Source organism: Meriones unguiculatus, chromosome 2 (assembly GCF_030254825.1).
Source record: "Meriones unguiculatus strain TT.TT164.6M chromosome 2, Bangor_MerUng_6.1, whole genome shotgun sequence".
Lineage (NCBI taxonomy): Eukaryota > Metazoa > Chordata > Mammalia > Rodentia > Muridae > Meriones > Meriones unguiculatus.
In genome coordinates this window covers 14,940,850-14,965,779 of record NC_083350.1, presented here as the reverse complement: position 1 = coordinate 14,965,779, position 24,930 = coordinate 14,940,850, and the positions used below count along the sequence as shown (strand labels likewise).

Here is a 24,930-nt window from a genome sequence, read left to right as displayed (position 1 = left end):
TACTCGGTTGCCTCTTCTTAATCTCAGAGTATCAGATTTGCATTTTAAGCAGCCACCTCTGTGGGTCTCCATCACTCTTATCTCTTTTAGAAAATGTCACTAGATGAGATGAAACTCCTTAAGAAGCCTCCGGGGCTCCTGAAGCACTAACTGTTCTTCCTTTCATTGCCATGGCCCCAGGTGGAGTACCTTTCAGATGGTTTTCTGGAGAAAAATAGGGATACAGTGTATGAAGAACAGATCAACATCCTGAAGGCCAGCAAGGTAAAGGACACTGGGAATGTGGGAATGTGGTTAGCAAAAGGATTCAGTGGGAGAGTTGCTTAGTCAGTACTTGCACAGGGCCCTGAGCTCAATCCCCAGCACCATAAAAAACAAATACATGGGACCTGAGTGTGGTCCTGCATGTCTGTTAATCTAGCACTCTGGAATTAGAGGCAGGAGGATCACTGCAATTTCATGGCCAGCCTGATCTACATAGCAAATTCTAAAGGCAGCTGGGGCTAAATGATGAGACTGAGGAAAAAAAATAAATAAACCAACAGATGAGGGATGAGGATGCTGCTGTGAGCCCCACTGTGGAGTGCAGGAATGGAGAACTGTGGGGGGTGTTAGTTACATCTGGGGGGGGGACAGGAAGGAGGTGTCTGTCCTAAGAGAGAAAACTAGGGAAGACACCCCAAATGGAAGTATATGGGAGCTGCAAGACAGATGATGACCAGGAGGATACAGAGGAGTAAGTTGTGGTGAAAAGGTTTGCTGATACTCACCAGTCACCTTTCTTGATGCCCCTGCTTGCGTATGTAAGACTTTTCCTTCCAAGCCTGGTCTCTGTGAACTTAGCTTCTATTCAGCCATCTGAAGGGAAAATCTGAATGTAACTGAGTTAGTCAGGCTTCCCTAGAGAAACAGGATCAATAGAAAAAGTATCTATAGTACTTTATTAGCGTGGCTCACAGGCTGTGGTCTGACTATTCTGACAATGGCTGTCTCTCAAGAGAAAGTCCAAGCATCTAACAGTTGTTCAGGCCAAGATGCTGGTCTCAGCTGGTCTTCTGTGTATGTCAGAATCCCAAAGAAGTAGGCTTTAATACTAGTGGAGGAATGGACTTTGCATCAGAGAGGAATCAAGCAGGCGCAGAGCTTCCTGCTTCCATGTCCTTTAAATAGACTTCCACAAGAAGGTTTAAGGTGGATCTTCTCACATCAAATAATCCTGTCAAGAAAAATTTCTCACAGGTGTGTCTAGCCAGTTAGGTTTTAGCTCATTCCAGATGTAGTAGAGTTGACAAGCATGAACCCATATCACAGTAATAAAAGGTGAGATTTCAAGGACATTTAACTCCACTTGGGAATATTTGTTGTCTCCAAACTTTCAGTCTCTCGAGCATAGCAAAGGAATGCAGGCAGTGTGCCCATCTCTACTCCTCGCTGCACACATTTGTTAAACATTTGCGTATGAGTCACCACCCCAACCCCACTCTTCCCATTCAGAGATGAGCAAAGCTACATTCTTATTGTCCCTGGATGGGATGATACAGATCTGCTCAGGAAAATGACAGGAACAGAGACTCAGGGAGAGTCTGCAGCCTGGAGAGGACTAGAGAACTTGGTGAAAAGGAAGTCTGGGGAGGGCCGCAGCCAGGAGAGGCCAGTGAACCTATGTCCTAGTTGCTGATGCAGGTGGAGATGGTGCAGCCAGCCTTCAGCAGGACTCAGGATGGCTCTGCAGGATTTAGGAGCCTCTCCTGCAGACCATATGGCACCAAACTCAGTGCAGGGCCCTAATAACACTGGAGAAATGACAGAATAATTTCTCCTTGTGGAAAGGTTTAGATTGTGATTAAAATCGAGATAAATGGTAGAATGCAGAAAGTACAGCCAGCAGTATCGATCCAAGGGTTTAAATCCAGGCAAACCCTTTTCCATCAGGGGCCCAAGATGGGATTTAGGGAGGGATTGAATTGGCAGAAGCCCATTGCTCATTGTCATCTGAGGATAGCCAGGTCAGGGAACTAACCACAGAGACAATCAATTTGGCATAAACATCCATAGTGTTTTAGAGTTCAATGTCAGATTGATGTTTTAAATATCAAATCTAGGCAGTTCACAGGAGTTTTTCCATTTTTGGCAAGAATGAGCATATGCTTGTCGTATTGTGCAACTCTTTTATCTTACGTTGCCTGGAATCTAAGAGGTGGCCCTCAGGCATGGGAGCCTCTGTCATCTTAATATGAAGTCCTCCTTTCTGGGAGAAACATGAATAAGGATTTAAGTACAGTTCAGTTCTGCTACAGTTCTGTTTTGATTGTCTTAATTTGAGGAATTCAGGGATGTCATACCTAGAAGGGACTGTTTGGTAAGGCAAGTGTTGTTACTAGCTGAGAAGTTTTCTCTACTTAATTTTATTTAACAGCCTCATTGAGTATTTATGTATATAGAAACATAAATAAACACATTTAGGCAATTTCTGGGATCCTAGTCTAATGAAAAAAAAGTACATAATGCAAAATGCAGAAAGACATGTGTGATTGTGGTTTAGGAATGTGAAGGTCAAGAAGAAAATTCTATAGAATAGAGTGTGTTGGGGACCTTACGGTTAGCAGGTTCCTAGGAAGTTGGATGTGGTTTACTTAGGGTGACAAATATTGCAGTGTAAGAATGCAAAACAAACTCCTCAAAGAACAGGTGCATGGTGGGTAGTCTGGGAGAGAGCAGGTGCAGGTTTCCAAGACTCTTTTCCCAGTGAACCCTCACAAGGCGTGCTGAACGCCCCAGAGAAGCAAGGGCAGTGAGAGTTTGCTTGAGAAAATGTTTGCCAAGGGCAAACAGGCACCCTTGGTTTAGCGTGAACTAAGCCTTCAGACTCCCAGGAGAAAAGCAGATGTTCACCGTGAAGGATATTGTTTGCATAGTCAGCTTGGAGAGTCTGAGCCAGGGAATGGTGAAAACTCACCCGAAGCCCGAGTTACCATACGTTAGCCCAGAGTTGGCCTTCAAAGCAGGCATTGGTAAGAGTAGTGGTCCTAAAACCTCAGTACAGAGTTCTATAAAAGCCCGATCTCCTAGTCCGTGAGCCGTCTTCCACCAAGTGCCTCTGCACTACGGCGCAATGGCACATCTTTTCAAGGGTGAAATGATCACACTATGCATGCCCAGTCCCCTCTGATTCCACACTCATCCTTGTATGTTGGCTGTTCTTCCACATGCTTTGCTTTTCTTGAATAACTCTTGGTAGTTTGCTGTTATTTTTTACAAGTGAAATTGATAGTTAAGTGTGTATGGACAGTGGTTGTAGAGTTAATAAATTGCAGGGCGGAAGAGTGTGTTCTGTATTTTTGGAATGATACATGCTCCCTTGTTTTGCCCCAGCCCCGCTACCCCACTTTTAGCTTTCTCTTTTGCCAAACCAATGACCTCCTTGCCCCTCTCACACCCCCAACGTGAACCCCCAGATGCAGCTGCAGATCAAAGAGAGGCCCTGCGCTTTCAGGCCCTGCGCTTTCAGGCCCTGCCTGGCCCATCTGTCACTGTGAATATCTGCTCATCCTTGTTTCCTAAGCCACTCTCTTTCTGTTGCTGCTGCTGCTGTTGTAGCAGCAGTCCTTCAGGACTTAGGTGTCAAACATTTGCCAAAAATAGAACAATAAAGACCTGGAGACATTTAATACCCTAGGATATCAATTTAATAATGCAATGCCTATTTTTTTAAATATAAATTTTAATCTCTAAACGCAGCTAATTCCCAAATCATTGTGTAAATTCATAATTTTATTTCAAGTACTTTTATTTTATGAGAAACTATTGGCTTTTATCCTTTGTATGGTGTACCTGATAAGAAATTATCACCTTGTCGGGAGTGATTAAGAGCTGTGAAGTAAAGGGCTCCCACCTGCCACCAGCCAAGGGGATGCTGGAAGAGCTCACACCCAGCGTGGGGATAAAGTGGTAATGAGAATGTGATTAGGGAAGCCTGTTAGGCTGTGAAGAGTTAGCAAGGAGCTAATTGCCTTCTCAGCTATTACAGAGTTATAAATAGGGCCACAGCAAAGAAAGGCCTCTTTTAAACATGGTGTTAACACATTCATTTCTTCTAAGTGGCATGTTTTCCCTCCCAAATTTTGCTGCCTATGAGAAGGAATGTTTTAGTGAATGGGGAGGCTGGGAGAGCAATCCAAAAAAGGACAGTACCTTTTCTCTGGAGATGTTCTCTTGCCTGATGTGTGTAGGTCAGAGGGTCAACTGGAAAGTCATATCAGTGTGAGCAGGGCAATCTGGGCCATAGGTCTGGATGGACACAGGGGCACACACCATCTCTTCACTGCATTCCATCAGAGAAGTGGCCAAGAACAATACAATTGAGAGAGTCTCTGTCCACCTACCCTGAGCCATCTCCTACCCTGAGCCTGGCAGTCCCCAGAGTCCAGGCATGACAGAGAAGCAGCTGAAACTGAACCCCCATAGCACACTCAGAACAAGGGATGTGTGTTGGGAGTCTCTGGAGCAGAGCCAATAAAATAAATTTGGGGGCGGGGGAGATGAACATATAAAGAATTTGTGAAATGGTAACAACAGTTTTCTCACTCCCGAGAGAGTCTGGTAGATAATCACCCTTCGAGGCCAGAGCCTCTGCAGTCAGAGGTGACTCACAGTGACTGTCTCACACCACAGAGGCCAACAGCCCAGCTGGCACTGTGTCCACAAGGCTGCGTGCCTCAGCAGCCCTGCTCGGGGACCACAGCCCTGGCACCCTGGTTCTGAACTCAGCGTGAAAAAAGCGGCAGCAGCAGCAACAACAGGACAAGTCAGTGCAGGAAGGAGGGCCAAGGACTTCACAGAAGATGCTGCCCACATTTGGGGTGCATCTGCCCACATCAGTTAAGGTAGTCAGGACAGCTCCTTATTGTTTCCCTACCCAGGTCATTCAGTTTTGTGGCAAGTTGACATTAAAACCAACCGTCACCGTTTGCTTTTTTAAACTTGCTTTTATTTTATTTATTTATTTAATTAATTATTTATTTATTTTTTAGATTTCTTGTTTATACAATGTTCTGTCTGCATGTACACCTGCAGGCCAGGAGAGGGCACCATTTCTCATTATAGATCTTTGTAAGCCACCAAGTGGCTGGGAATTGAACCCAGGACCTCTGGAAGAGCAGCCAGTGCTCCTAACCTCTGAATCATCTCTCCAGCCCCAAATCCATTATTTTTACATGTAAAATTCTACAGGACTTTATTGAGACAGTGCATCATGACACATATGGTCCTCGGTATGCGTGGTGTCTTCCACACTGGCTGTTGGAAAGTATTCATGAGAATAAGCAGAGTAGAGTTCCGGTTGATGAATGCATGTTACCGTCTCTTTTCCAAGGCAGGACTGAGTCCTTCTCTCAACCTCCCCACCGAAGTGTAACATTTTGTAACCATGCAAAAGAGCTGACTGAAAAGAAAGTGCGTTCTGTTAGGTTCACAGCAGTTTTGGGGGAAGAGCCCGTGATCAGACTGTTCTAACGTGCCCTCTTTTGGTGTCACGTGTCTGTTTGAAAGGAAATCTCCATCGTGTTCTTATAAACTCATGTGAATAGGTGTGGTTTCCAAGCAAACAGTGTGCAGGCAGCTGTAACTGAAATTTTCTAGGACTGTCAAACCGCCTTTAAAGGGTATTTTCATACTTCTCTTAATCCCTTTGCAAATAGATTTGCCTTGCGTCTTTGAACACTGGGCTTGAATAGCAGAAGGTAGAGAAGCCAGGACCCGTGGGCACATTACACACAAATGGCAACCAGGATCAGCGACGTGCTTGCTGTGTTGCCAGGCGCTGCTCTTGGAAGGGAGCGATTTGTGGCCATGCCTGGGTGGGTACATTTTCAGTGGTGGCCCTGAGCAGAGTCACAGAACTTCCATTCCTGAGCAGCCTGCTTCTGACGCAGGCGTTTCGGCAGCTCTGACGACACGCCTGAGTTCCTTCTCCTCCTCCCCCAGCAGCATTGGCATCTAGTTCTTTGAGTTTTTTGCCAGGCTGTGGTTTTTGTTGTGTCTCCAGGTTTGCTTCTATTGGGGCATTCCCGAGTGAAGTTCCCACCTACCCCGGCCCTCTTGCTGGATGGGCGAATGGGGGTCACAGTGGGTGTCTTCTGCCTGGCTCTTTTGCTGTTGCCTGTGATCCGGGATTCTATAAGGCTGCCTCTCATCCTTTGAATCTCATGATGAACCTAGATCTTTCTGTATGGCCACTGAGTCACTAAAACAGACCCTGCACAGGGGATGCTCCTCCTTCCTGGATGCCATCTCGATAGCAGCCAAAACACAGCTCTGAAAACAAAACCCAAGTTCTTCAGATGAATGTTGCCAGTATAAACTCAAATATCCCTGAGAGAGTTGGCATCTCTGGGTTGCCATAAGAAAAAAAGGCCTGAAAGTTTAAAATATAAATTCTTCATGAAACTTTTGATACCTGTCCCCAGCCATAGGCCCTAACATGTTTTTCAGACAAGCTATTAACAACTTCTGTGGATTAAGTCTCCCATACAGTATAATTATGCAGATCGGTAGGCCTCACCAATGCTACAGACACCTAGCCGCCCAGTATTTCCCTGTAGAAATTCTTGGCCTCCCAACTGCCCTTGCTCTGATATGCCTGGGCACTCTGGTAGAATCCTAGGAGGCCCCAGGGCTGGCAGTCGCCTGCCCACAGTCCCTTCCATCCCCGATATCCCTCTGTCCTCAGCACATCATGGTGGTTTCCTGCCATAGAAAAGTAAGGACCCACAAGCCCTTAAACAGGGGGCTTCTGGGTAAGGTTTACATTTAGAGGAAACACTGACTGTTGGTCCAATCCATTTGCATCATGGTTCATACAAGAGCCTGGGTGGTACTTGGGGAAGGCAACCACGTTCTGACTCATGTGGGAAGGAGTTGGGCAGAGAACCGTGGCAGAACGTGAGACATAGATGGACAGGGCACAGTCCTTATCCTTCGGTTTCGGGAGGAAGCATGTGAGGGTGCTTTCTGCCATGCTGAATTTGGAGCTGCTGTGGCACTGGAAAAGAAGATGCAGCGCAGATGGGCAGAAATAGGGATCATGGTGACGGGAAGGGTTCAGGCTGGAGAGGCAAGGTTGAGGAACAGAAGTCTCAGACCTGAAGGCATCTGTGCTGGGCATGAGCAATAGAGAACTCAGTGGGCATCTGGCAGACTGATACAGATGTGGGAGGTGAGGTTGGGGGTCAGAAGCTGGGCCAGTGGGAAGTACTGGAGAACTGTAAAGCAACAAAGATTAGCAGGGAGTGGAGATGTCATGTCTCAGAAAAGACCTCCATAAAGAAGGCATCAGAAAGGACAGGAACTCACACTTCCTGTACCCCACTGGGCTTTATGAGGAGGGCTCCAGGTGGTCTCTGGAGATTCGTTTCAGCAGTGTGAGAGAAGGCCCAAGGAATTCTGCTGAGAGAATCAGGAGGGAAGGCAGTGTCTGTCTGTGGACACCAAGCTGGCTTGTGCTGTACAGCAAGAGGCAGGATAGACCAAAGCCTCAAACAGACTTGAACTTGTGATAAGCAGCGGACAGAGAGGGGTTGAGGTGAGAGGATCTGGGAGTCCAGGTCCAGAATAATTTAAAGGGATTATGTCAGACTTGTTTATCCTTTTATCACCCATGAGCAAAGTAAAAAACAAGTAAGGTAAAGAAAGAGACCACATAACTAATGACAGCCCAGAGGCTTCTGACCCTAGCCCAGCTCCTTCTACCATATTGTACTGCTTCAAAGGCACCTGCAAGGTAGAGGCTCTTCTGGTCTTAGTTCTGCAAGCACCTAGGAAGGGGACAGCGCCTCCTTGGCCATAGGTGTAGCATCAAAACTGAGTCGCAGGCAATGATCTTTTCCAAAAGGGCTCAGGTGGTTGCCCCGCTGTGAGGGTGCATCTTGATGAGGCGGCGCTCCAGCTGTCTGGCTTTAAGTCTTGGTTTCTTCCCTTAGTAGCCCTGTGGTCTGGAGCCCTAAGCCTCCAGACCCCTCACTGCAGAATGGGGTGCAGTGGTACTTAGACCACATGACTCTGGGGAAGCTTGAGTGTGTCTAGGCATGCCCAGTGTACTCTAAGTGCTGTTTGCCGCTTGTTTTTGTTCACTAAATGCTATCATATTACTCTTGGGATTAAAAATAAAAATCCTTCACCAAGCTGGTCCCCCTCAAGTACACTGTGCCTTTGCTGGCTCTATGTTTTTAATAGTTCCCTGGGTATACTGAGTTCCATCTTTGAGGTACTTCCCCATGATATGCTTTCCCCATGATAGGTATGCTTTCCTACCCATCACATATGGTACTGTGGGCATCCCTAGTCAGGTAGACCTGGGCTGTGTAAGAAAGCAGGCCAAGCAAGCCTAAGGGGGCAAGCCAATAAGCAGCGTTCCTCTGTGTCTTTTACTTTGGTTCCTGGCTCCTAGGTTCCTGCCCCCATGCCGGAGTCCAGGCTTCCCTTGATGATGGACTGGACCCTGCAAGCTGAAATAAACCCTTCCCCTGGAACTGCTTTCGGTCCTAATGTTTATCATGGCAACAGAAAGCAAACTAGAACACCCCCTGAGAGAAACCTTTCCTGAGTCCCTCATCCCAAAGCTCTGATGTAGTCAGCTTTGTTATTTTCTCGTTTCCTTCGGGACATCTTCGTATCCTTGTACTTTTAACCCTGTAGGTCATTGGTAACTGTTCACCCTCCATGCTAGAACATGAACACTTCAGTGTGTGGAAGGCTGTGTTTGTTGTTTTTCACTTTTGTGTTACCAGCCCCCAGCACAACATGGGTTGAATATCTGGGATTGGGAAGGATTGATTTTATTTCAGTGGTAGCACATAGAATTGAATCCCTGGAGAAAGTAACCCAAAGCTAGGTCCTTTCTCTAAAAAAAAAAAACCAGTACGTGTGACTTTGAAATGCCATAAATGAAGAAAATCCATTGCAAAGATGCAGAATTGCCGCCTGTTGGCAGCTAAAACTTGGAATAACCTATAAATATGTCACTGGAGGACCCTGAAAGCCACCTGCTTGACATCATTGCCCTCAACACCCTTAGAAGGAATGGAGTCTCTTTATTTCCTATTATGTAAATATTTTGGAGAAGGTTTTCCCTTACGGGCCCTGGACCAGGATTTGGAGTGTTTTGCTCATGAATTTGATCACATTCTCTAGTTCTGATCGTCAGCAGTCTGTTGCAGCCATGAAGCAGCCAGAAGAATTTACTTGCGCTGCTCACAAGACGGTCTTTGATTTTACATTACTGGTTTATACCTTTACTCATTCATTTTATTTTTTTGATGCTGGCAGTCAAGCCCAGGGTCTCCCATATGCTACACAAACATTTGTGCCTAACCCCAGGCCAGATTGGTTGGTGCTTTTAGACTTCCTGGGCCAGTAACCTATAAAGATGATTGATATCAACCATGGTGCTAAAAACCTGAAAATTAAGGTGGTTCTCGTGGTTGTTTCTGTGAGAAATGAAGGACATGAGGGAAGAGGAAGCAGGCATTTCAACACACACACATACATATACACACACACACAAAAGCACATAATCACTCACAGGAACACAGTATGCAATTTTGTTGCTCATGGCCTACAGTTGCTGGCTACGATGCATTGTAAAACACTTACATGTAAGTACTCTTGACCCTAAAATTGACTTTAAAATGTAAACTTATAAATCCTCAGGGTTAAGTAGTTGCTTATATCCTTTGTTTTAATTTAAAGTCTTTGCACCTGTGGGTCAGTGATCCTCTCAGAAATTTGTATGTATGACCAGGTTTAACGATTGGTGAAAATTAGTGCTTTCCTCTTTAGGATTTTTGTCCGTTTTATTACCAGGCAAAGAATGCCAAAGGTCATCACAGCAGATGAGGGAGTGCTTGCTGGGCAGTGCCTGTATCTCCCAGTGCAGTGGACATGCATCACCTTCAGGCCCTAAGGGGATGAGATAGCCACTGACCTGTTGTAGGCCCCCATCACCTCAGCCCGCCACTCAGCATAGTTCCCTAACAGGGTTGTAGAGCCTGCTTTTGGATGGCATTTGTCACCTGATTCTGACACCCAAGTTCAGAGAACAGCTGTGGCGTGCCACCAGCACCATCTTGCTGCTCTGTTTGGATGCTTTCCACGTACTCATGTGGAGGTGGCTCATTACGGCTGTTTTGTCAGATGTCTGTGACAGCCGGGAGGCGAGATGAGCTAGGGCCTTCTGCAGATTACGACGGAAAAGCCTAGGCACATTTCCTCACTTCTGCCTACTTCTAGGACCGTATTGTGGTTAATAGTTATGATTCTCAACTTGACAGGATCTAGAATTGCCAAACGGACAAGCTCCCGGGCATTCTGGCAAGGGATTATCTTGATTAGGTTCATTGTGGTAGGAGACCCATGCTTCCCAGGTTTGGATCCTGTGCAGAGGAGAGGAGGAGAGTTCTGCCTGTGCAGCAGCATTTCTCACTGTGCTTCTTGACTGTGACTGTAATGTGACGGCCTACATCAAGCTCCTGCCTCACTGACTTCCCCGCTGCGAGGGACTAAACCCTCTAACCGTGAGCCAGCATGAGTGTTCTCCCGTGGAGTTGCTTTCTCTTGTTGCAACAAGAAAAGAAACGAATGTACACTCTCTGAGAACAGAACACATGCCTGGGAAGAACTGACGGAGTGCTCCGCTGAATTGTTTTGTGGGTGGTGGAGCTGTCATGATTTTGCCACTTCCTGAGCTATTGACCTGATACTCTACTTATGTCCCCTAAGTGCCTAATGAATACTTGCATACTTGTTGACCTGAGACTGCATTTGTGGAAGGTCTGGGACATTTGCTGCAGAACCTGATCAGAGCATGAGCTGCTGTCCGTGCCGTGTAGGACCTGCAGCCTGACGCAAAGATGCTGTTGTAGAATAGAGTGTCTCCTCTTTGCCTAAATTTCCCTCTTTAAGTTCATGTAAGCGGATGTTACTGGTAGGAGGATTGTTTTCACTGGTGCCTTCATGTATTTGACCTTGATTACAAGAACTGTAAGGAAGCAAGCTCTGCACGTGCATCTAGAAACCAGGACCCTAGCTTGGCCTCTGCCTTCGTCTGGCAGCCCCAGGAGGGCTTATGCCAACTACTGTGTTTCACAGGGTGGGAACAAGGCTGAAGCAGGGGCTGGTAGTCCTTTCCATGGATTCCTGTTGCTTCCTTCCTGTGACTAATGGCAGATCTAAAATTCTCTGCTGCTATATATATTTTAAAAGTAGCTTCCTTGGTGCATTAGTTGCCCTCTATTGCTGAGACAAAATACTGAGCAAGGTAACTTCAAGGAGGAAAATTTTATTTTGGCTTCCAGTTTTCTTTTTGTTTGTCTATTTGTTTGTTTTTTGTTTGGTTTGGTTTCTCTGTGTGTGGCGTTGGCTCTCCTGGACTCGCTTTTGAAGACCAGGCTGGCCCCAAACTCACAGAGATCCCACATTGGGAAGGGGGCTCTTCTCCATTCAGTGAATCTTAACTAGAGATTCCCTTGGACACACCTGAAAGATGATTTATTAATCTTCAAGGTGTTTCAGTATCCAGTCACATTCACCACCAAGATTATCTGAATTTTTATAACATCCCTTTGTCGTGAGGATATTAACTGTACAAAATAATGAAGTTCACTATGACTTTTGATGCATATGTAAAATGTTCTCTGATTATAGTTTCTCTCATTACTCTCGTTTACACCCTGTCCCCCATTCCCACCTCTTTCCTGAATAGTCCCCTCCTACTTTTGTGGTCTTTTTTAAATTTCTAGATTGCATGTATGATATGAAACATGATATATCTGCCTGTGTTTTCACTGGTTTTGTGTCTATAACCTAATAATAAAACTAGATAATGTCTCAGTAGTGAGTGTCTTCTGTGTGCTTACATGGGGACTCTCGTATTGCCCTTATCTCTGTGCTGGGAGCAGCAAGGACACAGCAGGCTCAGCAAGAATAGGCCTCTAGGCCCATCACAGGCCAAGTTGGCTTGTCCCTGCTCTAGGCCGGGCCTGTGCAATACACAATTTAGGAGTTGGTAGAGGATGTTGGGAATGAGTACAAGGGATTGAGGGCAGGTCCTGGAGAAGACAGGCTTTAAGACATGCAGAGAGAATGAAGGGTGGGATACTTGAGGTGAGATCGGCACAGAGCAAAGGTGGAAGGGTGGATAGGGACACGATGCTTGGCAGCAGGGAGAGCAGGGAGAGCAGCCTGATAACTGTGCTAGAAGAACCTTCTGGGAAGTGATGGAATTGATGTGCTGGCCCAGGGCATTCAGACACAGTGGCGGAGGGGGATCATGCACTTAATTGGGCTCTAAAGGAAGAGCGTGCAAGATGGATCAGAGGAGCCTGGAGTCTGAGGCCTCACTACCCTTTTGCTTTTCTTTTTCTGTTGATATATTGTATGCCGGGGTTGACAAAGGAGGCATCCATACTTGTTTTCCTCCCGCTGTCAGGTATGTGTTGGAGACCTCAGTGCTGGTCCCACCTAAGTGTGCTCAGGGAATGAGGGTCTGTCCTTTTAAGGTTGAGAGCCTTGATGGACTAACTCTCTGTGCCATTAGCACCTTGTCACACTAGCACAGAGACCTCACAATAATCTTGTATAATTAGATGCAGTCTTACCCCACTGTGCTGATGGAAAACCATGTCAAATAACACGACAATATCCAACAATAAATGTTAGACATAGTTTTGTGAATGTCTGTATCTACCTCCTGCTACACTACCAGGAACTGAGGCTGTCCTTGTAGATGAATGTTAAGGAACACTGTTGGAGAGAGCAACCTTTTCCAGCCCTTCTAAAGACTGAGGTATCACTCACCACAGAGCACCCTTTTGAAGTGTAAACTCGAGTGGCTTTTAGTAACCCAACCAAGTTGTGCAGCCTCACTGCAAACCCAGGAATATTGTCATTACTCAAAAATGAAAAGCTGCACTCATTAGCTGCCACTCCTCTCCCTCTTAGACAAACAGCGGGACACTTTCTGTCGTCCGGACACTTGATTTCAACTAAACGGACTCACATGCTTGTTGTGGGTTTTGTTGTTTTTTTACACATGGCTTTTATCATATATAATGTCTTCATTATATTTCAAGCACCACGTTTTCAGAGCTCATCTGTGCTATGTTTGAGAACTTCATTGCTTTATATTGTTGATTAATATTCCATCATACTGTCCGTTCATGATGGTCACGTGAGTCATTATTACTCGGTAGCTTTTGTGAATAATGCCGCTACAAGCATGGGTGCACAGAGCTCTGTGTGGGTGCGTATTTACGGGTTTTTTTCTGTTTTTCCCGAGACACAGTTTCTCTGTGTAGCCCTGGCTGTCCTAGACTCACTTTGTAGACAAGGGTGTCCTCGAACTCACAGAGATCTGCCTTCCTCTGCCTCCTAGGTGCTAGGATTAAAGGCATGTGCCACCACACTGGCTGTGTTCATGTATTTTCATTTGTCAGAAATATATATTAGCTGCTTTGAAAGAAGATAAACAACATTATACCATAAGAGACCTCCTTTGTACCCTTCTTTCTGTGATTATGTCTAGTTCCCACTAGTGGCTGACTTGTTCCATGATGACAAGGACTCTGTTCCTGCCACCAATACAGCTAAGAGTCGATCGTCTTCAAAGATCCACGTTCGCTCTTCCAGACCCCTCATGAAGATGGCCAACAAGGAGCACAAGAAATCCGTGGGTTACCAGGTCAGTCCTAGTTCCGGGCTGGCGGCATGTGTAGCAGGGCTGACTTGGAGGAAGGCTGCAGAAGAAGGGGGCTAGATGCAGGGTCCCAGTAAAAGTCTTTAGATATTGTCAGGGAGGAGGTCTCCGTAAGCCCAGGGAACATCCGACCAAAGCGCTCGCTTTCCAGTGTGTCTCCAAAGAGAAGGATCTGGCAGTCACACCTGCTTTAATTCCTGTGCGTTTGCCAATTTGGGAAATTCCATATGAGCCCCATCATTTCCAGGATGTCTAGGTACAGGCATTATGATTGCATTCCCCATGGTCAGGGGTAGCAGGCCTCTAGCACACAGCAGGCAGAGCGCTCATTTATTAGTACTTACCTTTCATCTCACGGATTCCCCTAACACTGGGAGTTAGGCATGTCATGGAGTAGCTCCCCCATTTACTTTGAAGAGCCCTCTATGGAAGGACTCAGTTTTCTTCATAGCAAGTTAGATGTCTCAGCTAGACTCTAACCCCTGGTCACTGAATGTCTTTCTGAATTGATCATAGTAATAATAGTTATTTCTGCTCTCACCCCTGGCAAGGCCGTTGCTGATCTGTTAGTGTTTCTTCACTGTGTATCCAGCAGAATGTTAGAAATAACCAAGGTCTCGCTTCACCCCCCCCCCTGCAGTTCCGCACTTCCCTAAACCTGCTTATGGAGACCTTGAACGCCACAACGCCACACTATGTGCGATGCATCAAGCCGAATGATGAAAAGCTTCCCTTCCAGTAAGTGCCAGGGGGGGTTCCGTACAAGCCTGTTTAGCCAGCCTTGGGAATTGGCAGGAACGGGAAAGGCTCAGCCTTGCTGGGCTGTACAGAGTCATGTACTGGCCAGTCAGTCTCTTGCCAAGCAGGCTGTGTGCTGAACACAGCCTTCTCTAAGCACGCTGCCTGCTTTCTTGCTCCCGTTGCTCCATCTGAGGCATGCTTGGGATCCTCTGTCCTGGATCTGTTGACTCGAGGGAGCTGGTGGGCAGAATGGCATGCGGGGCCTGGGGGAAGAGAAGTGGCACTTGCGACCTGTTCCACTCCAGCCAGCTGTGACCCTGTTGGTTCATTCATCAGAGACTGGTACTCAGCCAATGCCAGATACTCCATAAGGCCTAGCACCCCCCCCCACACACACACCCGACCCCCATACACACACACACACACACACACACACACACACACACACATAGCAGAAAGGAGTAGGATGAGAAAGGGAAAAGAGAGAAAGAATGAGACTAAGACACAAAATGAGAGACATACTGAGAGAGAGAGACTGAGACCAGGACAGAAAACTTGATTTGTAGTTCAGAATCAGAGTCAGATGGTTCCAAGCTAATCTTTCACTCTTTGCCAGTTAATTAGGACACTACGATGTTTTGATTTGGAAAAAAAATATAAGATAATAAATGAGTTACCAATGAGAAGTATAATAGTTTATATGGTTAAAATATGTTGTGTTGTTGTTATAGGCTTGGAAATAATACAATCAGTAAAGCATTTCCCTTGCAAGTTTAGGACCTGAGTTTGATCCCCAGGATCACATTAAAAAGCGGTCCAGCCTTGTATTCCCAGCACTGGAGATAGGAGATAGATCCCTGGGGCTCACTGGCCAGCCAAGGTAGCCTGAGCAGCAAGCCCCACACCAGCTGAAAGACCCTGCCTTAAAACACTGTGTGTGGCTGAGGAACGGCACCGGGGGCTGATTTTCTGGCCTCTGCGTGTGCGCAGCACAGCTGTTCACATACAGCACTGTGTACGTCGACTATTGAACATTATTGCAGAAGCAAATTCACTACATCCCTCCTCCCATTTCTACTTCCCAGTGTCTCGCCCTCAGCAGCATTCACACGCGGGTCAGACAGCTTTTAGTCGTAGAGGATGATTGCCCTGAATGTTAAAGCGTGGTTAGAAGCCCCACGGGCCTCTGTCTGTTGCATACTAATAGCATCTCCATCGGTGTGATAACCAACATTTTACACATTACCAAGTGTTCCCTAGGGGGCAAGAGCCCTTGTTCTGTATTTTTTTTAATAACACTTACAATATAAAAGTCTTTCCCTCTGTTTTCAGCCAAGAAGCATCTGTCTTCTTTTTCACTAGGCACTTGGCTATGTCAGGCGGAATGGCATTAGGATATGCCCACCCCACCCCCCGGCCCCTGGTTAAGGAGTTGTATGTCACAAATAAGTGTCACTGCCGCAGAAGTGACCATCATGAGTACTATAAAAATATTATGAGGATGGGAATGGCTAAATGGCCAATAAAAACATAGGTTGCAAGCCTGATGGCCTGAGTTCAATCCTTGGGAGCCCACAGAATGCAGGGAGAGAACTGACTTGAGAAAATACTGTGGAGATGGAAAGGCAAGAAAACAATGAGGTGTCTCTCACAAGTCTGAGAGTTGTGTTTTGGGCAGAGATTCGTGCCTTGCCTAAAGTGGCCCCAGCTATTAGTAGGGAGCTGGGGCCTAGCTGCGCCCATTCTCCTCTAGCCGCTTGGTCCACACTGGGAACCACAGGTGGGATGCTGCTGCTGTCTGGGATGGGATGGAGCAGGTAGGGAGTATATTGCTGAGTTGCTAAGGCTAAAATAAGAAAATACTTGCCTTAGGCCATGTAGTGGCACTTAAAGGCAGCAGGATCTTGAAGTCAAGGCCAAGCTGGGCCACCAAAGCTCAAGAAGAGTTATTTTCTGGTAGGACCAGCTCCAGGCATAGTGTGTAGGGCCCAAGAGTAGACTGCTCCCACCTGCAGCCTGCAGCCTGTTCTCCCAGCAATTCACTATGCTTCCTTGGGATGCTCACCCAGCAAGCTGTGCCCTGGCCACTAAACAGGGCCCAGTCTCAGAGCTGGAGTGCGTAGCTGTCGAAAGCCATGATATACAGGATGGTGCAAGAGTGATGAAAGATTTGAGCTGCTGAGAAAAAGGGTAGTTCTTTTAAAAACTGGAGGGGGCCTGAGGGAAGTGGCTCGTGCCTTTGATCACACTTTGGGAGGCAGAGCTCAGGTTCTAGGTGGCAGCCACGGTTGTAGTGGTTAGATAAGGAACCCTGGGACAAAAGTCCCACATTTCTCCAAAACTTTCTGAAAACTCCAGAGTATCCATTCTGGCTGACTGCCTTAGAGGCAAGAGAAGCAGAGCCTGCGCCAGGAAGGCCTTCCCAGCATGGTGAGTGGCTCTTAAGTCCTAAGAGACTTCTTGTTAGATCAGGGGAGGGTGGCCAGGATCCCAGAACTGTGCTTCACATCAAAGAGGACAAAAGCTTCTCAGGTGACCGGGAAAGAGTTCCAGTGAGAGGCTCAGTGTTTCTCTTTGTCTCCCAAGCCTCTTACTGCAGAGCTCTCTGGTCCTAACAAGAGGAAATTAAATCATCAAGTAACTGTTCTAAGGAAGACCATATAAAGTTCAACACTGTTTTCCCTTATACACAGAATGTCATTGGGGACCTGAGGCCCTCTCGTTTAGAGTTGCAGTGAGCTGGAAAAGAATTTGGAGAAGCCAGGTTTGGGGTACAGGCAGTGTGAGAGAGGTGAGGAGGGAGGAACAAGAAGGGGCCGGAAGGAGTATGTGGGTATGCTCAACCCTAGGACATATATGGAGTCAGAGCATGCCTGATATGCAGTGATAGCATAAAATCCTCAGTCTCTAGGAAAATGCACGTGTGAAGCTAGGCAAGGTCAGGACATGGATCACCAGATGCCATAGCTTCATGACTCATGAGGCAGGCTTGTGTGGCAAGCAGCACGAGGGAGTGATGCGGGCAAGGGCAGGTCACACAAAGACAAGTAGTTAGTCTCACAGAGCCTGACAGAGGGCAGCTGTCTCCAGGCCAGCTCTGTCCTTAGAATTCCAGAGTCCAGGTGGGCTGTGCAGCTGCAAAGGAGCACCTGGGTTGTCCGGGAGAGTGATGGAGGGCATGCCAGGGGTTTGTCCTGTGGGCTCATACAGGTTCTCAGGCTGGTGTAACTCCCACCTCTCTTCATCTGGCAGGGTAAGACAACTGTCTACAGCCTCATCAGGGTTTCTGCCAGAGCCACTATGCTCTCCCAGGCTGCGAGCCCAGTGGGTCCTCAGACTTGTTCTTTCATCTCCAGATTGCAAAAAACGAAAGAAGTGTAGCCATTGGCTTCAGTTGAGCCACAGATAGAAAAAAAGGGCATGTACATTCACTCCCCATCACTTCTCTGAGTGGGGCATCCGTCCCAGCAAATTTTGAAATGTGACTAATTCTGGGTCGGTTTGGTCCCTAATAAGATTTCTGACCATGCTAATCTCGTGCTATCTTTCCCCAGGGTTTCCCTTCAGCACCTTCACCACGGAGTATCCCAACGCTGAGCCCTGTCCTCTTCTTTCCCCTCCTTGCATCACACACACATATCTGTGTGGAAGTGCTCAGGGCAAGCTCTGGAGAACAGACAGGAGCGAGACTGGGAAGGTGGGCAGGACTCAGATAGGCAAAGTGGGCAAAGGAAAGGATGGCACTGAGAATGGGCACAGAGCCGGGCATGGCGGTGCATGCCTTTAATCTCAGCACTCGAGGAAGCAGAGGCAGGTGGATCTCTGTGAGTTCAAGACCAGCCTGGTCTACAAATTGACTCCAGGACAGCCAGGGCTACACAGAGAAACCCTGTCTCGAAAAATAAAACAAATGGTTCTTCGACCCTTCAGTCTGCGCTTTACCCTGACCTAGGGTGTGGCCATCCGCAGCTTGGTGGCGACTTGTGTCTCATATGCTGCAGGACAGGAGAGCGTTCCTTCTCTCCCTTCTCTCAATGCCAGCATCCCTTCATGATGTTCCTTACTTGGCAGCTTCGACCCGAAGAGAGCCGTGCAGCAACTCAGAGCCTGCGGAGTGTTGGAGACCATTCGGATCAGCGCCGCCGGCTACCCATCCAGGTACGGTCACCAGCCATGCCCTCCTCAGGCTACTGCAGAGCACCAGCGTGTAGAGCCCCGGTGAACCAAGGGATGTGCTGACAGTCCAAGACAGAGCCTCCGCAAATGCGCCTAAGTCCTGAAGACCCAGGGAGATGCTGACAGAAATAATATTTTCAGCTTGGCTACCAGGAGCATGCTTTGGGGAAGGGTTTCAAATTAGAATTGATCTGGGTGATGAGCTAGCCAGAGTTCTCAGCCTTATCCTTCATCTTTTCCCCAATTGTATTGTGACAAAATATGATAAGATAATACTTACTGTCTTTACTATTTCAAGTATACAGTTCAGTGGCATTAAGTATATTTGGATGTTTATAGCTATTGCTACCAGCCACCTCAAGAATTCCCTTAATCTTACAAAACCAAAACTCTACCCATTCAAGATAGCTGGCTGTTTCAGCCTCTCCTCCCTTAACTGCAGCAAAATACCTGAATGAACAAAAACACTCTGTGCAGACTGCCTTTTCAAAATGCCTCTATATGGTCACAGTTAGTCCGAAAGCCCAAGGTTATGTAGGAAGGAGTAAAAACATAGTCCAACAAAAAGTGGGACTGTACCTGGGTCCCTCAGCCTCCTGGAGGCCAACCCCCAATTGGCCTACCAGCTTTCCCATCGTCCCCTTATTCCTGCCTGCCTTAATTATCTCGCCACCCCAACACCACCATTCCAGGACCGAGCTTCTAAGGCAGGAACCTTCAGATGGCAAACCATATCAAACTATTATACAGCACCCCGTCCCTGCCCACAGCCCCTGCAGACGGCCTTTCTGTTTCTGTCTTTGGACTAGTCAACTCTAAATGCTTCAACTAAGTGGAGTTATGTGGCATCTGTCCTCCCTGTGACTGGTTTGTTTCGCTTAACATTATATCTTTCAGGTTCTGTGTATGTAGCATGTGATAGAATTTCACATGCGTAGACTAGAGAGCCTTTATATATGTGCTACCTGATTTGCTTATCTTCTCCCCTAGTGCTAGACCTCTTTAGCTTTCAACGTGAAATCAAATCTATTACAAAAAAGTACAACTTCTTCAAAACTTTCGCAGAAACTGGGGAGACGATACTCAAGTATGACACCTGAGATCAGATACCCAGCAGGAGAAGTGTTGTCTATAACCCCATTGCTGGGGTGAGGGTGGGGCCACCAGAGACAGGCTAATGTCTGAAGTCCAATGGCCAGCCACCCAAGCCACTTGATAAGGCCCAGGTTCTGAGACCCTGTCTCTAAGTAAAATAAGAAAAGAAATAAGGTGGAGAACAATCAAGAAAGATACCCAGTGTTGACCTCTGACCCTCACATGTACACACACATATGAACACAAACATCCTACACACAAACAAAATAGAGGACTCTCATGATCTGACCTATGCCATGGCTACCACACAGAACTACACTACAGCCTGGAGAAGCCACACCAAGACTGTGGCTGTCCTCTGGAGCTTCCCTGAAATAGAGGTGGAGGGTGGGTGGTCACCACACTGGCTTTCCCAAAGTCACTAACAATGATATGGAATGCCCTCTGCTGACAGCCAGGACTGGGCAAAGTACTGTGGCAGCCCTGGAGCCTGCCTGTTAGGATCCACTGCTCTGAGACATCCCTCTTTGGAGGTAAAAGGAGCCAGCATGGAGGTAGCCAGGCCTCCCTCCTGTTTGTACCTGGCACTTTCCCCTGCAGTGGAAGGACCAGTTTCATATATGTGGTTAATCGTCCGTAAATAGCTTAACCTTAAACAATTCCCACACGTCAGGCCTGGGAGGGAAATTGCTAATAGAATCGGGGATTTGCATTTGACCTGGAAAGTGCGAGAATGGTTTACTAACCTACAGCTTCCAGGCAGCTTTTCAAGGCCAAGAAGGTGCAGGCATTGTCCAGGGTAATTGCTGGAGCCGTGTGAAAGGCTTTTCAACCACGTTTTCCTTGAGAAGCAAGAGGCAGCATCCTGGGGTCCCCTGTCTCATGTTTCCATCTGAAGGTCTGGACAGAAGTAGGTACAGACTCCACCTGCTACCCCCACCCCTCCACTCCAGTCTGTTCTTGTAGTATCTGACGTTGCCTTTTGATTGGCAGAGTAAGTCTTGGACCTGACATAAGCCGTACTTGTCTTCTCATTGCCTCTGCTGCCTTCTAGTGCCTGTCACAGGTCCTGGATTCAGATTTGACACAATTTCATTCAGCTGAAGGACTGAAGGAGGATCTGAGGGTGCTTCCAAGCTACATTTTTAAGGGTGCTGTTCTCCTGGCTCTTGTTTTCTGCTGGGCTCCCAAGACAGATCACCTAATGAAAAAGCATCTTTAGATCAGCCATTACCAGTCCACTGGTTCTCAGAACTGTGACCCATCAGTGATCAGCAAATGGGCTGAATGGGCTGTGACCAGATTTTTCTTGAAGAAAAAAAAAAAAAGGACAGTTTGTGGAAGAAAGGATGTTATTACATGACCACATGTGGGTGGAAAGGACACGCTATCATGTAGCATGTTTCACGGTGAGGCCCACAGACGGATGTGGGCTGCTGGGTGCCCAGCCTGCGGCTGAGTTTGTTCTGGAATCGCTGCCCTTCTGCTTACACAGTGTCACTGCCCAGCAGTGCTATTCAAGCCAGTGACGGGCCACCTCCAAACAAAGGCTCATCCCGACACAGCTGGGTCTGTACGGACATAAACATCTGAGGGAACGTGAAAAAAAATTCTCGTTTTCTTTCTGTGAAATCCCTGTTCATGTGTGACCTTGAGTCTGCAATTCCCCCAAACTCTCCAGGCAACTAAAAAGGTTAGTTTACATGTTGTACAAAAAGGCTGGGTGGTGTTGCTCAGTGGTAATGTGCATGCTTTGCATTTTACAAAGCCTTGGTTCAATCCCTAGCACCACACACACACACCCCACACGAACTAAGCTATTGTAAAACAAGCTTAGGGAGGTGTGCACTCAAGAACCATGCCTATGCTGTGCAGTGTCCTGGAGGTGAGCAGAGAAACCTGGGGTGTTTGTCCCTATGGATAACTTGTCATTAGTCAGAGATCTTGTGAACTGCATACAATAGCATTGTGTCAAGCTATGAAGAAAACACAGGAGAAGTGTGTGACAGTGCGATAGTCTAGGACGGAGGGGGCGGCGGGGGATGGGGGAGGGAGAAGACCCATCTCCATATAAAAGGAACCACCTATTTCACCAGTAACTGTAACTGATTTATTTCATGGTAGGACGGGTGACTTTCAGAAGGAGTCACTCAGAAAGGGCCTCCATGGGCATCAGGAAGAGGATGCATATGGCGGGCTAACTCTACATCCCACACAGGGTTCTGTATCCCCCTGCCCCCTCGGATTCACTGGCTGAGATTTCGCACAGCCTTTCCTGTGAAGTCATAGTGACAGAGTGTGCTGCTGTATTCCACAGGCTTGGCTGTTCCAGCACCACACCATCTGTTTTAAAGGTAGAAGAAATGGACCTTTACTTCCGGGGTCTCGTCAGAGCTCTGTTTAGAATGAGAACGGCCTTTTGCAGCTCCCACCAGTGTTCCTCCATGCCTCCCTATGGAGCATCCAGACCTGTGTTGGTACCCCTACCCACCAGGAGCTCAAAGCCGGAAGTCACGGGCTTGAAGCAGTTTAGGCAACAATGCACAGGGAGATGTAAGGATGTAGTGCAAGCATGGGAGAAGCTGTGGCCTCTCCGAGGAGTGAGGCTTAAGCTGGGCCTTGAAGAGCAAGGGTTCAGATTCATGAAGACACGGCAGGAGCTGTCACTCCATTGATGGCAGGCCGGTTACAGTACTTCTCAGCCAACCTGGTATTCTCTTGGGACTGCTGGCCTGTCAGTCCTAGCAAGCTCATACTATGGGTGTGCCCTATGCCTCTTCCAGGCAGCAAAGAGGACCGTTGGCATGCTGCATGTTTAGCTCCATATTGAAGTGGCACCTACTGTTCAGCCCACCTGGCTACAGAGAGAGCTGCCGCTGGCAGGGTTGGCATGCTACAGCTTGCTGGCTTCTTACAGCCTACCTGGCAAATACCTCTTCCCGTGTCCTATTTATATCAGAGCCCTGTCCAGCAGGTAATTGTGCGTGTCTCTGTGCCTTTTCTTTTTGTAATTACAGGTGTTCTAGAACGTGCAGAGAAGAAAGGATGTATTTCTGGTTTTGCAGGAAATGCTGCACAAAGCTGTAGCTTAAATGCATAGGCTTAGGTCCAACACATGTTTTCTGTGTCCTACTCGCATTTGTAGCCTTAACACATTTTGCTAGAGGGTCCAAGAAGTTGTTCCTTCCCAAGCTACCTTGGGAAATGTTAGATTATGGAAAGGAGCACTTTGGTTAATGTTGAAATGGAGCTGTGTGTGGATTCTAATCCCTTTCGTCCTCTTGTCAAAACCAAGCTCCAGCATCTAGTGTGCCCTTATGAGCAGCCATCCTGGGGACCTGACCTGGGGACCCATAGGGACTTAAGCAGCTTAGGATTCATGGGAAAAAAGGATTCACCTCTGCAGCTGCTAAGAATGCACATAGGGGAGTGATTTCCCTTGAGTTTGTTTATTAAGTGACTGCACAAGTGTGCAAAGCATTGCCCAAGCCTCTGTCAGATGGCTCCTGTGATTGGGGAAATTCCCACTTTGTAACAGCTTCCTGTGTTTCTCTTATTTGAAACACATAAAAAGGAAGGGAGGGAGGGAAAAAGGAAGGAAATAAAGGAAGAAAAATGGAAAGAAAGGCACTGTCCAGGATTATAAAGAACTGTGACAACTCTTCCACAAAGTCCCTTCCCAAGGGCTCAAGCCTTTCAGATAGCTCTTGCATCCAACCCAACTGAAGCCTTGAAAGGAATTCTTTCTTCTACTTGAAAATAAAGACATAATCAGCACTCCTAAACTTCCCAAATTCAAGCAGTGGGAACAAGTGTGGCATGGCGAGCCAGCAGCAATGTTCTGGCTCTCCCGCTCTCCCGCAAGCTTCAGAGTACCTGTCTACTTTTATCTGCCCAAAGAATTACAGCTCTTTGGGAGGCTGACTTATAATGAAAATGTAGCATTCAATTTGAAACTGCGCAGTAGCTAAGAAATATGCTCATTGTAAAGAGCAGAGAACGGTGATGGAGTGTCTAGGAAGGCAGCCCCCAGGCAGCTCCCTGTTGCCCTGGCTCTTCTGTCTGCACACTTAGCCATCCCTAGGCTCTCTCACAGCTTTGTAACTGCAAGAACTGTGGGGCCACAGTGCTCAACCAAGCATACAATGTTTGTGTAAAAAGAGGTAAAGCAAAACTGCATGGACTTAGTTCTCATCCTATTCTTGAAAATACTATACTACTTTTTATCTTGAGACAGGGTCTCACTTCTCAGCCCAGACTGGCTTTGGGATCATGGAGAGCCTAAGCTGGACTCAGACTAGTAGAAATCCTTCTGCCTTAGCCTTTCGAGTAATGAGCTACAGGAATGTGCCACCATGAGTGGTGCTTGCTGAAGAGACTTCTTGCTTTGCCAGCTTTACCTCCTCCAATCCATACGGGAGAAAATTACTTAAAATTATAGCATTAGATGGAGTCCTTGGCAGCTGGACTCCTAGCTTACATATTTGAATCTGGAGCCGACGTGCAGCTGCTGCCTTTGCTCTTAAATGTGTGGCTGGGAGTGTGTACGGCAGAAAGCAGCCGGGAATGAAGTGCTTTCTTATCTCTGGCTGTTGGAGCTTTGTCTCCCCTTCTATTTTGGGGGGTCTGACCCACTAGTTCTACTCAGGCCTGTACATCCCAGGCAGGAGGTCTCACTTCCAAGCTAAGAACCCAGCACTCCTCTTCAGACCCATGAAATCAGATGCTGAGATGGAGTCCTGAGCATTTACAGTTTGACAAGGTTTCTCAATGACTTAAGAATATTTCCATTGATGCATTTTATTGGTGGTTTTTGGGTTTTGCTATGTCGGGCTCACACTTAGGGCTTTGTACCTGCTATACAAGTGTTCTACTACTGAGCTATATACCGAGTTCATGGTTTCTTTTGAGACTAGATCTTGCTGTGTAGACGAGGTTCATGTCAAGCTGGAAATCCTCCTGCCTCAGGTTACTGAGTGCTGGTATCTAGGCATGCCCCAGCATGTCCAGCTTCTCATTGATTTTTTTTCTTTTAATCCTTCTATCAGAAAACCGTTACCCTAGAAGTACATGTTGACTTTGATATACCCCAAACCCATCCAGGCCACATTGGGCCTGACTGGGTTTCCCTGAAGTCTCCTTGGTTTGTGCTTTAGTCCCAGCTCAGAGAT

The 24,930-nt window shown here is 47.1% G+C and overlaps 1 protein-coding gene across 4 annotated transcripts in view; it reads left to right on the top strand.

Annotated features, from left to right (window-relative positions):
- Myo5b (myosin VB) overlaps positions 1–24,930 on the top strand; it is a 300,504-nt gene that overhangs the window by 209,661 nt on the left and 65,913 nt on the right. For all 4 annotated transcript variants that reach the window (XM_060377047.1, XM_060377045.1, XM_060377046.1 and 1 more), the window contains exons 14-17: positions 181–264; positions 13,577–13,732; positions 14,388–14,485; positions 18,560–18,646. In XM_060377047.1, coding sequence (XP_060233030.1) covers positions 181–264; positions 13,577–13,732; positions 14,388–14,485; positions 18,560–18,646 — 425 coding nt within the window. The remainder of the gene's footprint in view (positions 1–180; positions 265–13,576; positions 13,733–14,387; positions 14,486–18,559; positions 18,647–24,930) is intronic.